The 14040-nt window shown below is 40.1% G+C and overlaps 2 protein-coding genes across 3 annotated transcripts in view; one reads left to right on the plus strand and one right to left on the minus strand.

Moving 5' to 3' along the window:
• Positions 1 to 5021, minus strand: part of Ddx56 (putative ATP-dependent RNA helicase DDX56) — a 234228-nt gene extending 229207 nt beyond the window's left edge. Inside the window, exon 1 of the mRNA XM_067147356.2 lies at positions 4869 to 5021. Within this exon, the coding sequence (XP_067003457.2) occupies positions 4869 to 4937 (69 nt within the window). The 5' untranslated portion in view covers positions 4938 to 5021. The remainder of the gene's footprint in view (positions 1 to 4868) is intronic.
• A 459-nt stretch (positions 5022 to 5480) lies between these two features.
• Positions 5481 to 14040, plus strand: part of Dhx15 (DEAH-box helicase 15) — a 204095-nt gene continuing 195535 nt past the window's right edge. Inside the window, exon 1 of one of the 2 annotated variants that reach the window (XM_067147359.2) lies at positions 5481 to 5626. In XM_067147359.2, the coding sequence (XP_067003460.1) occupies positions 5577 to 5626 (50 nt within the window). In that variant the 5' untranslated portion in view covers positions 5481 to 5576. The remainder of the gene's footprint in view (positions 5627 to 14040) is intronic. The other variant, XM_067147358.2, reaches the window with a different exon arrangement.

Here is a 14040-nt window from a genome sequence, read left to right on the forward strand (position 1 = left end):
AGGAGGATACTAAAGGAAAACAAAGTAATAATCAAGGATGGTATAGGTGTCTCAAGACACACATCACAAACTGGGCGAGTTACAAGGCGATCCAATGAGTCCGATGCTATTCAACATTGCAACATCAGACATAAGCAAGATTTCCCAAGGAGTAAATGTATCACTACTAGTATATGCGGATGACATGGTCATTGGTTCAAGGAAAAGAGATGATCTATAAAAAGCAATTGATAGATTACAAATACGGACTACAGAAAATGACTTCAAGATAAATAAGAATAAGACAGTAATGACATTCAGGAAAGGCGGAAGGAGGGCCACAGGAGGCAAAGTAATCTTTGAAGGGGAGGACATACAGACGGTGAACAGCTTCCGATATCTGCGTATCACGCTGCAAAACTACGGGAATATCCTTCAGGATGCACGTAAGGGAAAGGATTGCAGCAGTGATTAAAGCAATCTACGAAATAAAGGGACACACCAGGCTTTCGTCAGCAACTGCTATGGAATTGTTCTGAGCGATAATAATGCCAACAGCTACGTATGGCATAGCACTGATTTGGGACCACCTAAGAGGATCAGAACTCGCAGCACTGGAGATGGTAAAGGCCAGATTTTTAAAAGTAGCACTTGGTGTCTCAAAGGTAACACCTAATCGACTGGTCTTTGAACTGGCGAAAGAGACCTCTTTTATTGAAGATGTTAGGTTCGCAATGCTTCTGCTTTCTACCCCGCAAGTGACAGAAAACCTGAGGAGAGAAGAGAAAAGGAACAAAATTTCCAAAGAGTTTTACTCAACAGATGCCATGCTGGACAGAAGCTGGACAAGACCAAATCAAGAACTGCGAAAAGCCGTAACACGCCTAGCAGTACACGGTTTTCACCATAAGTTCTGCAAATATAGGCCTACCTCATTCCATCAACCAAATGAGAAATGTGTGTGCATCCTGTGTCTGAAAAGTTGTGGAATATACCACTTTGATAAATGTGAAAAAAGATCCAAGTCACTTAGTGCGTACAGTAAAGACACACGAGTCAGCTGTGCTAAACAGTCGTTACGTGATATAGCCTTAAAAAAATCTGTATTTTTTTCCCCATCTTATTTGCTATTTTCTTTATCTTTCCTCCTACTCTGTATATGGCCATTGGCTGCAATAAAGTCTATATATAAATATTTCCATTCATGCTATTTTCATAGTGTACTACTTTCAATTGTAGCTGATAAAACATGTTCACCATAAATCTGCACACTCTATTCCATATAATGCTGCACATATCTCTTATCACCACAAAACTGCTACAAAACTAGTTACGTGCTAATGTTTTTTTGCAAAAAATATGGGTTATATAAGTTATGGAGATTTAGCAGTATGACGAAGCTGGACGCTTACTGTTTAATTACAAAATTTCAACTTCCTATCTTTGTTGCATAACAAATTACAGTTCTTTGCACTTCCTGAAAAATTTGTTTTTCTGCACATAACGGGTTTTGCAACTGGACGACTCACTTTAAGGCATGTTTTCTTTTCTAGGCATTAGTACACTTCATAGTACAGAAAAAAAGAGTGGCAACCTAAGCATAGCAATGGCACACTCAAAACATCAAGAGGTTTGGGCTTATTGGTTAAGTTCACATGAATCATAGAGGCATCAGTAGATTACAATGTCAGTATTCCAATATTCATTTGAAATGTTGCAGGTGATCTGGTTTCCACACAATAACATTAAGAGCTATATGGTGAAGCATAAATATTCTGAACTCCTCCTAAAGCAACACAACATGCAGGGACGGAAATCCATCTCAATGACACCTGAAACTACTACAATATTTGAACGCAGGTTTACTTCTTGAGCAAGCAGCCTCAGTTGTCATTAAAATATACTATGCTACAACCAGAGCACTGGCAACCAGTTTGATATTATCTAATACAGAAAGTGAACCACTATATAACACATTCTGACAAAACATGGAGCCCGATTCTGCGGCAACTGCTCCCCTCCATCATAAAAAGGAAATATAAAAGGGAACAAAGTAATTGCCTTGCCTTCCAAAAGAAGGTTTTAGAGGATATATTGGTACGAGACCAAAATCCCTGCTTCATCACATGAAGTCAGCATTTATTAAATGCAAATTAAATGTGTAGATCTCAATCACATTGTTGATCAAATTGGACTTTCCAGTCATTTGCCCTGAACTTAATGCTATGTTGTATATATTTTTAAGAACAGCTGTCATGGCAGAGAGCAATTAAAATTCTACATCTCTGACTTGTCATACAAAGAATGCAATTAATGTTCTACTCAGTCTTATATAACCTCACATAATGGACTGCAAAATAATTGAACATCTTACTCACTCGACGCTCAAGCATTTAAAATACAATGATAAAAGTAGTATCCTACAACAGTTTCCTTATTTGATGAAACAAAGAAAGCAGCTACAACATTTCACTATAAAACATTTTTCTTCCAATTTGAACATACAAGATCCTTTTGGTAAAAGCATACTAAACAACTAAATTAAATTGCAAAATAACACATACGTAGGAATTTACTCAAGGAGCAGATCGAGTGAATAAGCATGGATGACGTCGGCTATGACGTACAACTGACAATTAACACTTCTACACACAAATTCTTCAGCAGCTCTTATTTCAGGACTCGATACCAAGATTCTCAGAGGTAGTATGGGGTTTGTTAGAACCAAATATTTGTAGATTTCCATATTGGAACGCAGCACTTCAGACTGTTCAGAAATACACGTTACAACGCACAACTAATAACTTCTGGTACGAACAACAAATGGTCCAAGGTGAACCAACATCAAGTTTACGACCACGAAATGCTATCAAACACTAATCACTGAGTAATGTGAAGAATTTCCCATGGCTGTAATGTCTGTGGGGAGGTAAACAGTGTCGGAGAGATTCCTCCACCAATGAGCTGTGCTGCCTGAGTGGAGGTGGCTGTCCCAGATACAACACGTTGCCTCCCAGTGCTAGTAATTGAACCTGGATGAATGATTGGTTGACTACCTAGTCCCATGAGATTATGAACAGATGGAGTAACATCTATAGCGACCTCCCCTAAAGTATTTACGGATATTCCATTTACCATGTTCACTGCCTGACGTGCTCCTTGAGCATCTAGCTGACTCCAGTATGTTTCACTGGGTGATGTATGATTAACTCCAGGAGGAGGTTGTGCTGGCTGACCAGTGTACCGAAAATATGGGTTTTTAAGGTCCAGTGTATTGGAAGAACGAGTACCTGTGGCTTCAACACAAAGTTCAATGGTCACATCATAACTCTGTCTCTGATTTGCCAACAGCACTACTCGTCCAGAAAGCAACTGACCAGCCTTAACAAATATGGGTGTTTCTAATAAGCACCTCACCTGATACCAATGAGTCAACGGCTCTGACGGGGCAGTCGACAGCCAAACTGTAGAATTCTTCCCAATAAAAGCAACATCAAACCAAAAGGCTAGGCCATGCACAGTTCCAGATTCCAGTAAATGAAACTGGAGAGGAATTTCTATTTTGTGAAGGTCAGTTTCCCTAGCTTCCTGAAAATCAACCACATGACGATTTGACTTTGCCATACACACACGCACATCGAAAGTATCAACGATTGGTTGTCGGAAATATTCTTTCATAGCAGCATGTCGAAGGCTGCTAAGGTCAATTCCATGAAAACACTGCTGATACCAAAAGTTTGCTTTATTAAACTGTTCCATATACAAACTATCATCCGTAAATGGAGCAACATGTAGGTCCCCTCGACTGGGAAACATAACTCCACCTTCCTTGAGCCATTTTTTTGCATGAAGAAAAGTTTCCAGCATACGTTCATTGTAGAGCATATATCCCATTGGCTCAGAAATAACCACATCAACCTTTTCAGGAAGAGATATTTCTTCTATTTTACCAGCAATGACTATTACTTTGCTTTTAAGATTGTTGAAATTCACCAAGGTCTCTGCATGCTGAGCCATTGTACTAGCTTCAACAGCATACACTTTTCTAGCACCAGCTTGGATTGCAAAAAATGATAAAATCCCTGAACCAGCACCAACATCTAGTACTACTTTATCTTTAAAATCATCCAAATTTGCTAAAATAGCACGCTGGTAGGTGCTAGTTCTGATATAGTCCTGCATCATATTCTGTTGTTGAGAGAGGTACCCATAAAATTGGAAGTACTGGACAGCCGAGGCATCCTCTGTGCGTTCTGTGAAAGCAGAAGATCCCTTCCCAGACTTCAATTTCGAAATAGCATCGTGAAAACGTCTAGCATCCGCAGAATTTCTAAACGTTAATAGAATACTTTCCGAATCTATGGTTATGACGTACAATAGCGTACCTACGCGAGCACATTCCGTTGTTCGACTAACAGGAAATTCCATCAATTCTTCCATTCCTGGCACACCGTCTCTTCTTAATTTCACACTAATCCCTTGAGGATCATATTCGGTACTCAGCGTAACTGAAAAATCATATTTCGGCACAATATCACCATTTTCGGCAGCATACGACACTCTCACCGAGCGAAACACGTTCGCCATTTTCCAACGCTAATGAAAAAAAAAAATTACACAAAGAATAATGACCTGAAGAGTTGAAATTCAATGAATGAGACCAGTGACAATGCTAACAGAGTAGAAATAGACCTCGGAATGAGTACCTTGTGGTAAATAAGTACGCACTTTTTCAATAGTTTTAAAAAAAACCGATCTAATCAACAGTTAGAGGTTATGGTTCCTCATTTATATAGCCAACAAAGTACAATCAAATGCCACTTGCAATATTGCGCCATTGAACTGATTCAAAATCACTAAAGATAGAGAGCAAAAATTGTATTTACAACCTTAAGAATCCTATCATCCAGTTCCATATCATGGAAATTGCATGCTTTACTGTCACCGACGTCCGCCATTGTTACAAAGAGAACACGCTGACTGGAACAGCTAAATGCTACTGGCTTTAAATTAGTTGGAACTTGTAGGAAAGCTTTGGCGCTCTTTATCGGGACTAAAATAGGAGAACGGATTACACAGTATTAACCTTTCAATTAATTTGATTCACAGTCAACGCCAACCGTAGCCTTTCAAACAAAAGGCAAGCAGCACAACGTGTGATGATATACATGTCACTACATGTGCATGTGACATGTGACTTAACAGGGCAGGATTTTAGAGATGCTGGTCTTATGTTATTCTTTGGAGCTTTGGACTGGAGTACAACAGTACAATATTTGCATAACAGACGTTCTGTGGAGCACAACACTCATGGTTCACGGAGTCAGTAAACGTATCGAGTGAGCAAGTTTAATATTTCTACTTCCAAGGATATACTTGGACGAATAGCTATTTTGGAGCATAATAATCCCACATATTATTTGATGATCTAGAACTGAGCATTGCATCACTGTTTCTAATTAATCAAAAGCAAGTATTAGGTGTTTATATGTTTGGAATTTTGACGTCACTACCGCTTCCAGTTACATTGTGAAGAAGGAAATCGAAGTGCCCAGACATTTTATGGTTTATGATTTTTTTCATTCAAGCAGTCAGATATGTCGAAACGTAGAATTGAAGTTGTGGACCCCTACATCAAGAAGCGATGGTAAATTACTTTCTAAATTATTTATATTTATATATTTGTCGGAAAAGTAGCCGCTGATAGTTGCTGGCATCCACTACTTCATTCTTTTCTTAATCTACTGTTTGCTCTGAAGTTATGAATTCCTCAGTTTGCGAATGTGATAACATGTCATAATGATCTCTTCCTTCAAACTATCAAGGTTTTGTTTAGCCTAGAAGTTTTCTTTAAGTTCGCGCGGTTTAACATTCCGGGTTGTAGCCTTAAGCTAGTTCAAGGTATGGAGGATTTGAGAGGCAGCTCTGTTTCTGTTGCTCTGCTGTTAGGAGTAATTTTAGTGTGTCTTCAGTCTGAGAAGGTGGTAATCAGTAAGTATAAACAAAGTGTGTTCAAACTTGCCGTATTAAGTAAAAGTAATTCATATGCAACTTCCTTCATGTCTATTGGGTACCCTACTGAAACATTAACCTCAGTAGTTTGTTCCAGTGCTTGTACATGATTAATAATATAATTTAATGAAGCCAATGGCCATGAAATAGATATAAAAATTTTCACTCAATGTACAATATGTAGTTTTGTGTGTTAATCACTACAAAATTTGGTCAGACACCACTCTTTCTGCACATTGCGGAAGGTGATAGATATAATTTTTCCTTCCACAGCGTAGAGTTTATAACATTATAAGGAACCGAAAATAATGCAAATCTTACTTGGAATTCCTTTTAGAGGAGAGATGTGTTCATTGCAATGTCTAGGAACCCACCATCCCGTCCCAATAAGTACATTTACTTTTATAACCTAATAAAGAGCAGCACCCGCCATCGGTCATGGTTAAAGAACTTCTTGCATTCTCATGGGTCAAGGTGAACGGAATGTTACGTCATTGCTATCAATGCTGATAAATACATTGCGTTACCAGTCCCGGCTGAATAAAAGCACAAACAAAAATCACTATATAAAATAACGGTATTAGTTCAGCCCATGGGCCCCTTTATTTGTAATGTTACAAATAAGTGAAATTAGTGAAATCTTACTTGGAGAGCATCTCGGAGGAGAGATATGTTAATTCGATGTCCAGGAACCCACCATCCCGCCCCTAGAAGCACATTTACTTTTATAAATTAATGAAGATTATTACACGCCATTTTTATTTCTGATGTAGCTACTTGTATTACGATTGGCCAATGTAAAGTGGCACGTGATGTCCTTCCCAGTGGCACGTGATGTCCTTCCCGTCAAGAATGTTTATCATAATCCATTACCAACCGTAGCACAATAAAAGCGCAAGTAAATATAACATTATGAAACTAGGGGCCTAAGGCCACTTTGTGGCTTCTAACCGTCCAGACCAAGGGTCTTCTCCACGGCAAGAATCCTAACCGTCCAGACCAATGGTCTTCTCCACAGCAAGAATCCTAACCGTCCAGACCAATCGTCCTGTCCAGATGCTATTCTAACCGTCCGCACGAGAAGAATGGGGGAACAATCGAAGCATAGTTTCTAAGTACAGAGGTTGGCAGCACTGACTGCTGCAGAACATCCTTTCTGAGAAGGCCGCGAGCAAGTAAACAGGCGGCAGTTGTTACGTGTCTGTGTGAATGGGGCCCACAGGCTGAACTAATGATAAAATAATGCGGCTTGTAACTGTCCAGATCCTGTCCTAACCGTCCGCACGGCAAGAACCAGTCCAGACCAATCGTGTTACGATAATCACCCCCACCAGCTATCGAAGCACAACTCGCTCATCAGTTCCTAAGTACAGAAGTTGGCAGCGCTAAGCACTGCTTGACAACATCCTTTCCGAGCGTGTAAACAAATGACAGTTGTTCCGCGCGCTGCTGAATGTAGCGAGTACTGGGCTGCGGAAGGTAAAATTATAATCAATGATGTCATGTATTGTCACATTCTGTGATGAAAGTCATGCACTGCAAATCGTGTCACGACATGTAGCTCATAATTTGGTTGTTTCGAATTTTGAGTCATGGCATCCATGGTACAGAACGCGCTCCAAATTTCCTTTTTCTTTGAATTGGCTAAAGTTCTTGTAGAACCTTGTTGTAGGCAGGTATAGAATGTAGTAGCATCCACTCGCGCATATCCTCTGTGAAGAACCTTTCTCTTACTAGTTCATAATATAACAATCATGAGAGAGTAAATTTCAAGAAGCCTAGAACTTCCTTTAGATAAACAGCTTTGGACTTCTCTTATTCTCTTCAATTACTCTTGGTAAGATGGTCCTACATTAGCTGCAGTCCATAACTCGCTATTGATGAGATCTTCAATTTAAAGCGCTTCATCACCGTATCCACTTTCTCTCAATGTTTTATTTCATTCCCAAATACGGGAATAATATAGCCCGTGGTCCAACATATTTCTAATGTTATAAGTAAATGGAAATTAATGCAGTCTTACTTGGAGAGCGTCTCAGAGGAGAGATGTGATCGTTGCGATGTCCAGGAACCCACCATCCCGCCCCTAGAAGTACATTGACTTTTATAACCTAATTAAGACTATTACATGCCTTTTTCATTTCTGAAGTAGCTACTTGTATTATTATTGGCCAATATAAAGCGGCACATGATGTCCTTATACAGACAAAAAATGTTTCCACCTATTAATACTTTATTTCTTGTCTGTATAGTGCATCCAATCAATACGGAAAATGAAACTTATAAATAATAACATGATGTCCTTCCCGTGACTAAAGTTAATGATAATCCGTTACCAACCACAGCACAATAAAAGTGCAAATAAATGTCCAAACCAATCATGTTTCCTCAGAAACTAGAGGCCTAGGGCTGCTTCGCGGCTTCTGACCGTCCAGACCAATGTTCTTGTGCATGGCAAGAATCCTAACCGTCCAGACCAATAGTGTTTCCTCACGAAACTAGAGGCCTAGGGCTGCTTCGCGGCTTCTAATCATCCTGACCAATGGTCTTGTCCACGGCAAGAATCCTAATCGTCCAGACCAATGGTCTTGTCCACGGCAAGAATCCTAACCGTCCAGACAAATTGTGTTTCCCTGGGGAACAATCGAAGCATAGTTCCTAAGTATAGAGGTTGGCAGCACTCTTTCCGAGAAGGCCGCGGGCGAGTAAACAAAGGACATCTTGATTTACTGGCTTCATTTCCGTGTTGATAGTTTACATATGTATAGACAAAAAAGGGTTCCACCTTATCAATACAGTTTTTATTATAAGAATTAGCTTACCGGACAGGTTTCGACTTTAGTCATCAGCTGAACATGCATACCAATTAATGCTTGACACACATGTAAAGGTATTCATGTTCAGCTGATGAAGACTATTTGAAGTCGAAACCGGTCCTGTAAGCTAATTCTTACAATAAAAACTGTATTGATAAGGTGCCCTTTCTTTATACATAAACAAAGGACAGTCGTTACGCGTGTGTGATAGTGTTGGCTCACGGGCTATACTGATGATCCAGGTATTTAAAGGAGGCGGGCATCGGTAATATCTCGCTCTTGTAATAAATTCTGTCTAAGGCAATTTTCCCCTCCTCTGAATGTCAAAACTACCGTTTTACTTACGTTCAGCTGTAAATTGTTTCTGCCTGCCCATTCCACTAATCAATCAAAAGCTGCTGGTATATCTTTGCTTGACAAAGATTCAGTTGCCATATCACCCTCATAGACAAATTTTTACATTCTCTGCACTTACTGTCCTGATGGTGTCCATGGTTGCTATGTTAAACAGAATTGGGCTCAACGGATCCCTCTGAAGCACTTATGTAGTTTGTTGTATTGGAAAAGACCTTGTCAACTTGTATGTAGTTCTCTGCAAGTATATTTCGTATCAGAACAAATGGGGCATTATCATTTCCAATGAGAGGTTCCAGATTTCCTATTTGTAATGAATGCTATGTTGACAGAGTCAAAGGCATATGAGAAGTCAATGAAAGCAACATTTGGTTTCCCTTTCTGTCTCCCTGTTATTTCCAGTATGTCGTTGTGTAATCGCTGAGCAGCCTGTAGAGTAGATATGCCTCTACGAAACCCAAATTGCTCTTCTGGTATCACACGGTTCACAAGTTCTGTCAGTCTTTTTGTAAGAAGCTTAGTCAGTATTTTAAATGGATTACGGTCTGATGTAATTGTAGTTGGAAGAGTTAGAAGCGAACTGCAGTATTATGTACTTCTAAAGTGGTTTATCTTTCTGATACAGAGCTTTATTTGTATGCAAGTACACTAGCAGTATTTAAGGCACAAGTGGATATATTGGTATTTACGAATTAAATTTATAGTTCACAAGAAACGATATTGTAAACCGATACAGGTTAAAACAAAAGAGTCGCTAAAAGACAGTCGCCATTCTCATGGAAGTCACGGTCAACTAGATTCACCGAACGCTGAAAATGCCTGATCTAGAGGTACAGAGTGATCTAGTGGAGCCTTGCAGAATATGTAGGCGTAGTTTTGAAGACGATGAGGACTCGGTGGAATGTGAAGCATGTGAGAAATGGGATCACAGGAAGTGTGCGGGCTTGACTCAAGGCGAATTTGACACACTTAAAAGGGCTAATTGTAAACTCACATGGTTATGTAACAAGTGTAAGCCAAAAATGTGACAAATGGAGGATCAAGAGGTATTTATTCATAAACTTGTAAGATCCATGGAATCTATGCAATCTGCTATAGATCATATGCAGCAGTATGTGGAGACTTTACTTACAGGAAAAGTTCAAGAAATAATAGCGTTAGAAATGGACAAAATCACTCGCCCTAAAGGACAAACAGACGTTGCAAATTATAAGAAATTGGACGCCCCGAGAATACAGGAAAATCATAAGCGGGAGCCGAGAAGAATATTGACAGAGTCACCAGCTACATCTACATGTAGGAGTTCCTTAAACGATCAGCATTCCGGGATAACCTCAAATGCTGTCACAATCGCACCACAAACTTTGGTGATAGAAACAGAAGATACAGGTGACCGATTCGTTGAAAGGGACGCCCAGCAGCCCACCGCTATGGGACTTAAGCGTCGACAAAGCAGTCAATATCCAGAACAAGAATTGCAATCAAAAATCGGAAATTCACCAGACTTCCAAAGAGTTATTGCGCCAGTCGGCGTAGAGAGAGAGGCGGGTGTAGATGAGGTAGTTGTACAACCCGGTAAAGAGGAAGCCCCATGGAACAAAGTCATAGGACGCACACGTGGACAATACAATCAATATCCAGACCATCAGGTGCAATCAAGACGCAGAAGACTACCAGACGCTCAAAGAGGTACTGCAACAGTTACAGCGAAACAACTGCGTTTGACATCACGCAATATCTGAAGAAGAATGGTATTGATACTCACCGAATGTTCCATGTTGACCTCCCAAGGATCAAACAAAGCCTTTAAGGTTGGAGTTCCTATCAAGTTTAAGGAGAGAATATTCAGCCCTGATTTTTGGCCAGAAGATGTGACTTCGCTCCTTTCATACCTGACACCAGTGAACTTACATGCCTCCTATGGAACGTCGAAGGCCTCAAGTCACTTACGCACACTCCTGAGATATCCATATTAGTTCAAGATTTAATAATCCTAACTGAAACTTTCCTCCTGGAACCATTCAGCATCAAGGGCTACTATTCGGTTCATTCACTGGCAACGATAGGACATCAGGGCAGACCGTCAGGAGGAGTATCCTGTTTCTACAAGCCGTCTATGGGTCAAATAGATAGTGAATACACAGAATTTGACATCGTGATCGTCACTTTTAAACACTTTGCTGTAATTGGAATGTACATAAGACCCAACGTTTCTGCAGAAGTTGTGATAGAAACCATTTTGCATGCTTTAGAGAAAGTGAGTAATAACATGCCAATACTACTAACAGGGGACTTTAATTGCCGTCTGGACAAACCCGACCGTAAGGCTCTGTTTTCGAAGCCCTTGAAGAAGAAGGATTTTCCCTGGTCAACCAAGAACAACTCCCAATGTACATAGGTTACAGTGGCTCGAGTGCCATAGACTTAATATTCTTCAGAGGTAACGAATTTCACATACTAGGACAGAAACACATTTGGTTATCGATCAGAAAGCACATTCCAGTACACACTAGTTTCAAAATAGATGACTTGGAAATAATTGACATTAAGCAACAATGGGCCCCACGGCATATCAACATAGCATTACTGGAACAGTCACTAGATAAAAATGCAATAACCTCATGTCTATCTAGAGGGAATATCGATAAGGCCTTAGACCTACTAGAAAATACCTTAACTCAGCGGAAAAGATGTCCCGGAAAAGAATAAGCAAGCCCTGGTTTTACGAGGATTGTTACACCCAAAGGAAAGTAACCTTGGAGAAACTCCACAGATGGAGAGAACACAAAACAGAAATAACGCTGAAAGAATATTCAGAAGAAAGGAGTAAATACAAGGAATTAATCAGAAAGAAGCGACAAGACTTCATTGTAAAGCAGGAGCTGGAGACAATAGCAGTCGCAGAATCAAAACCGTATAGAATACTTGAACACCACAGAACGAAAGTGAATCCCACTATACCGATGAAAATATGGGAGGAGCATTTTTCAAGTATATATCAAAGGACCCAAATGGCCGTCATACAGACTCGAACCACGCAGCAGGATCCAATCGTGCCAATCACAGTGGAAGAAGTATGGAATGCATTTCAAAGATGTAAACAAGGAAAAGCGCCAGGTCCGGACAACCTCGCAAACGAGCTTCTAAAAGAATCAGTTTCCTAACTGTAGTTATATGGACAGCAATATTCAATGAATGCATCATACAGAGGAAAATCCCTAGGAGGTGGAGGGAATCTACTATCCAGGTGCTATATGAAGGAAAAGGGCCAAAGGACTCACCAGATTCTTATCGTGGGATAGCCCTCGAATGTGCTCCTTTTAAAGTATTTACCATGTTAATATTAGATTGCATCCTACCACAAGCCATGATGTATATACCAGAAGAACAATATGGATTTACTGCCAGTAGATCAACAATCCAAGCAATTGAGAGGGTACTTAGCATCATATGGGATACTACAAGCATAACTGGAGGCTTCGTTTACGCTATCTTCGCGGATTATACTAAAGCGTTCGATGGAGTTAACAGAACCATTCTATTTAGGAAACTATCTTTTATCTTAGGACCAGGGAATCCACTATTGCACTTATTGGAAGATGTACTTTCTAACTGGCTTACGGTTAGTGATAAAGTAGGCCGGTCTGGACTCATAACCCAGACTAATGGCGTACTCCAAGGGGACCCTCTCAGCCCAATGTTTTTTAATCTGTTGACTCACGATGTCATCAGTGAGGTGGCCTCGGAAGATATTGCAATGTTCCTGTACGCTGATGACATGATATTGTTATCAAGAAACAGAAAGTCCCTGCAGCAAGGACTCGATAATCTAAACGAATGGTCTCTGAGAAATGTTCTAGAGATAAATACCATCAAAACAAAAATTATGAAATTTAGGCGAGGAGGAAATATCTCTACAGAAGATGTCTTTGAGTGCGGCAATAACAAACTAGAGCTGGTAAACTCGTATCGTTATTTAGGCTTAACCTTGCAAGTAACTGGGAAGACGTTTACTAAACACATAGAGGAACGTTGCACTGCAGTGATCAAATCCATATTTGAAATAAAGAGCCTTGAGAAACTATCAGTAAGATCCGCCCTCATTCTCTTTAACATTAAGATAGCTCCAATAGCCTGCTATGCCATCAGCAAAATATGGAGCACCTTACTATGGCCAACCTGGGGAGACTGGAAGCTGTGAAAGCCACCTACTTGAAAAGAGCATTACGGCTACACAGAACAGTTCGGACATGGTTAGTGTACAAACTGGGAGACACGGACTTTTTCATAAGGGAAATAATAAGTAATAATCTAGAATCCACCCCAGCATATGAGGCCCACATCGAACAAAGACAGCAGAAGCTCGCAGCAATAGATCCAGACTTCTATGAAACTCCTGCAATGAACACAGATGTATGAAAAGAGTCCAACTTTGAACTCCGACATGTCTTCACACGGACTGCAGCGCATGGCTTTCACCACAGAATTTGTCACCAATGAGGTTACCATCATGCTTCAACCCAGTGTTCCTGTATGCTTTGCAGCTTGTATTGCCCTCAGTACCACTTGATTGATTGTAAGGAGAAATAAATAAATTCCCTGAATTTCTATGCAAACGATGATAAATTTCAAGGGACCTTATAACCATTATTTGTTAAAAGTACACAGTGTGTTTAATTCTATATATTAAATGGAGTGCTTTCTAATGCAGTGGCCCTGTAAGAAGGTGAATCCTCAGGATTTCCTTTCCCCTTTTATAACACCTTTAGTGTGGCATATTTCAATCTGTCCAGAGTAGATCCTCATATGAGGCATTAATTCATGACTGCTGTCCAAACTGCCTTGAGCTCTGTAATGCTCTGCTTCAGGTGTTCATTAA

Source organism: Anabrus simplex, chromosome 5 (assembly GCF_040414725.1).
Source record: "Anabrus simplex isolate iqAnaSimp1 chromosome 5, ASM4041472v1, whole genome shotgun sequence".
Lineage (NCBI taxonomy): Eukaryota > Metazoa > Arthropoda > Insecta > Orthoptera > Tettigoniidae > Anabrus > Anabrus simplex.